At 36.8% G+C, this 3486-nt stretch overlaps 1 protein-coding gene across 1 annotated transcript; it reads left to right on the top strand.

Moving 5' to 3' along the window:
* The first annotated feature begins 164 nt into the window (after positions 1 to 164).
* On the top strand, positions 165 to 2291 carry LOC124887681. The gene is made up of 3 exons (XM_047397496.1): positions 165 to 659; positions 916 to 1422; positions 1602 to 2291. The coding sequence occupies exons 1-3, from the start codon at positions 303 to 305 to the stop codon at positions 1743 to 1745; spliced, it is 1008 nt and encodes a 335-aa protein (XP_047253452.1). The 5' UTR covers positions 165 to 302; the 3' UTR covers positions 1746 to 2291.
* Positions 2292 to 3486: the final 1195 nt, after the last annotated feature.

The following is a 3486-nucleotide window of genomic DNA, read 5'->3' as shown; positions in this document are numbered from 1 at the left end:
ACTTCTGTTCGTCACTGAAGCTACTTTCTTTTAAGTAATTTGTTTTTTCTTGTTGTTACCTTGATTTAAGATGAGATATGGTTCATTTATGGATTTTTACTTGAAGCTATATTGAATTTCCATCCCTTATATAAATTACAAGGCGTTACAACGTTTGCAGGTTTTTTTTCCTATCCTGGAAAGGCTATTTTGTTTTTGGGGCTAACAACATAACTGCTTTATGCTCTCACCAACTTCCAGCTGCCTACTTCAGCAAACTTGAAATATTGGAAGTATGGAACTGTGAACAATTGAGAAACTTGATGTCTACATCAGTGGCCAGAGGTCTTCTGAATCTTCGAATGCTAAGGATAAAATCTTGCCAATCAATGGAAGAAGTAATCACAGAAGAGGAACAACAAGGAGAAGAAATCATGACTATTCAGCCCTTATTTTCTCAGTTGGAACAGTTATATCTTGATGATTTACCAAAGCTAAGACATTTCTTTCGGATGAAGCATGCTCTTGAATTTCCGTTTCTTGGAAAAGTGCACATTAATAATTGTCATGAAATGAAGACGTTTGTCCAACAAGGATTTGTGAGTACACCGAGTCTCGACAGTGTGACTGTGAACAATGATGATGAGATGAAAGTAGTTGATATAATGTTCCACTCTAAGGTTTGTCTTGTGCTGCTGAATAACTAACTACTATATAAATATATATATACACCCCATGTCTATGACTCTCTTTCCGTTTTAACAAGCAAATATTTAGTTCTGTTCGTCATTGAAGCTACTTTATTTATGTAATTAGTTTTTCACTTGTTGTTACCTAGATATAAGATGAGATATGATTCATTTATGGATTTGTACTTGAAGCTATATTGAATTTCCATCCCTTAATATAAATTACAAGGTGTCACAACATTTGCAGGTTTCTTTTCCTAGCCTAGAAAAGCTATCTGTCGATGGGGCTAACGGCACAACTGCTCTATGCTCTCACCAACTTCCAACTGGCTACTTAAACAAACTTGAAATATTGGAAGTACGTAGATGTAGAAAATGGAGAAATTTGATGTCTCCATCAGTGGCCAGAGGTCTTCTGAATCTCCGGAATCTAAAGATAGAAAAATGCCCATTAATGAATGAAGTGATCACAGAAGAGGAACATCAAGGAGAAGAAATGTCTGATGAGCCCTTATTTCCACTGTTGGAAGAGTTGTACCTTACGGATCTGCCAAAGCTGAGGCATTTCTTTCTGACGAAGCACACTCTTGAATTTTCATTTCTCAGAGAAGTGAATATCCATAAATGCCCTGAAATGAATACGTTTGTTCAACAGGGATCTGTGAGTACACCGAATCTCGAAATTTTGAACTATGATAATGAGCTGGAAGTAGATGATCTGAATAAATGGATACAACAGAGTTTCAATTCTAAGGTTTGTGTTGTCCTGCTAGCTGTATAATATTCAGATAATTATTTATATTTTCACTCTTGCTTTCACCTGCCCAGAAATATTTGCAATTAGAAATGCAAAGCATCATTGTACTCTTTTATCTTATCTTTCAAGTAATGATTGTACTTTCAAAGTCAGTCATCTCTCTTCTCTGCTCCCAGGAACAACAGGAACAAGGCAATTCTGATGAATACCAATCTGAAGCTACTGATGGCGACAAATCTGAAGCTAGTGAGCATGATGAATCTGATGCTACTAATGATGATGAATCTGAAACTACCGAGTCTCTAAAGGGTGAACCGTGATTTTAGGTTGAAAGTAGATGCTCTCAAGTCTCAATAAAGCGATAAAAAAGATGTTCAGTTCTAAGGTTTGTCCTCAGTTCTGTGAGTACAAATCTCAAAAGTTTGAACAATGATTATTAGGGTGAAAGTAGATGATTTAGGTCTATAGGAAACAACCTCTCTACCTCACCTCTGAAGATGACAGCGAATCTTAAGCTTCAAGTTTCTTTTCTTTTTTTTTTTTTGGTGCAACAGAAGCTTCAATCTAGTGATGACAGAAGGTATAGTGTTATCTATGAATCTCAAGCTCGGAAGATAACAATTAAATGCTTGATGAAATAGTCCAAGTGCATACAAGTCAGCTCGAACATCACCTGATACCTATGCTCGTGATGGAGGTAACAAGCAGAGACGGGTTCACAATATAATAACGTATAACCCGACAGCTTACTATTATTATTAATATATATAAACTTGCAGTCACTGTGGTATTCTATAAATTTTAAATTTTGAATCCAGTCTGTGGTACTGAATTCTTCTTTTATTCTATTTAGCATCTAATATATATATATAGCTATCTTACTGCTTGTGATGGGATGTTATGTATAAATAGAAGTGCAAGAAAGCCAGCAACAAGGCTAACAGCGGGAACTAAACCACGAAATCGTAAATTTTTGTTGATCAAAACAAGGACATATAAGAAACTCTGATGGCGGAGGAGAAAGGTAACAGAAGGCTGTAACACTATAATTTCATGGTCAAAACAAACAAGGAACCTTACAACAACATGCCCGTCTGGAACGGTAGAGTGCACACAGACCATACCCCTACCTTAAAGGTAGAGAGACTGTTTCAGTTAGTGTTGGGTACTATGTAGTTTTGATGATCGACAAACTGACACATGAATGAAACATGTTACTTGAGCTGGTCCACGCATAGGAAAGCAGATTTCCAGTTTCACCGATAGATGCAGACGATATTGCTTAAAGACAGGAAAGAATAAGCAAGCCTAATTCTGATATACTCAAGTTACTGATCATGTGGGGAATATAACAAGTTGAATTTGATTCAAACACTTAATGATAAGGGAAAGCAAGTTGAGTTGAAAAAGGAGTCCTGCGTGAAGAAAGAGTTTCACTTCTGAGTATATCTTGAAGAGTCCTATGTGTGGGAGGAGAAAGATTCTGATAAATTAACATGTGTTGATTTAAAGAGTTGGAGTTTTACTAAAATACTAAAGAGACAAGAGTTGGAATTGAAGATGCAATGAGAGTTTTGATTAAAGGAGAGTTTGAAATAAAGAATGACTCTTTGAAGAGTTGTGCTTGAATAGAAGATGCATCAGTCAGAATATTTCACGCACTTACAAAGCCACTTCACGAAGTGCTACTCAATCACTGATGAAACACATTGAAGAACCTGGTCTAAGTATAGAATCCAGCTAAGAGTTTTAGAGTTGTTCATTGTGTTTGAACTATTCAACAACAACAACAACAACAAACCCAGTGTATTCCCACTTAGTGGGGTCTGGGGGGTAAGATGTACGCAGTCCATACCTCTACCTCTGATGAAGTAGAAAGGCTGTTTCCGAAAGACCCCCGGCTCAAGGCACAAGATATCACACAAACACATAGTAAAGCACAGAAGCAGATGACATAACATAAATACGGCACCCATAAGGAATATAAAACAGAGGAAAGCAGAGGAAAGCACACAGATTCGTAATAAGCATGGAACACTGAATACGGAATCATAACGGGAA

Source organism: Capsicum annuum, chromosome 10 (assembly GCF_002878395.1).
Source record: "Capsicum annuum cultivar UCD-10X-F1 chromosome 10, UCD10Xv1.1, whole genome shotgun sequence".
Classification (NCBI taxonomy): Eukaryota; Viridiplantae; Streptophyta; class Magnoliopsida; order Solanales; family Solanaceae; genus Capsicum; species Capsicum annuum.
Note: the sequence above shows the minus strand (reverse complement) of the source record. Positions and strands in the feature narration are given on the sequence as shown.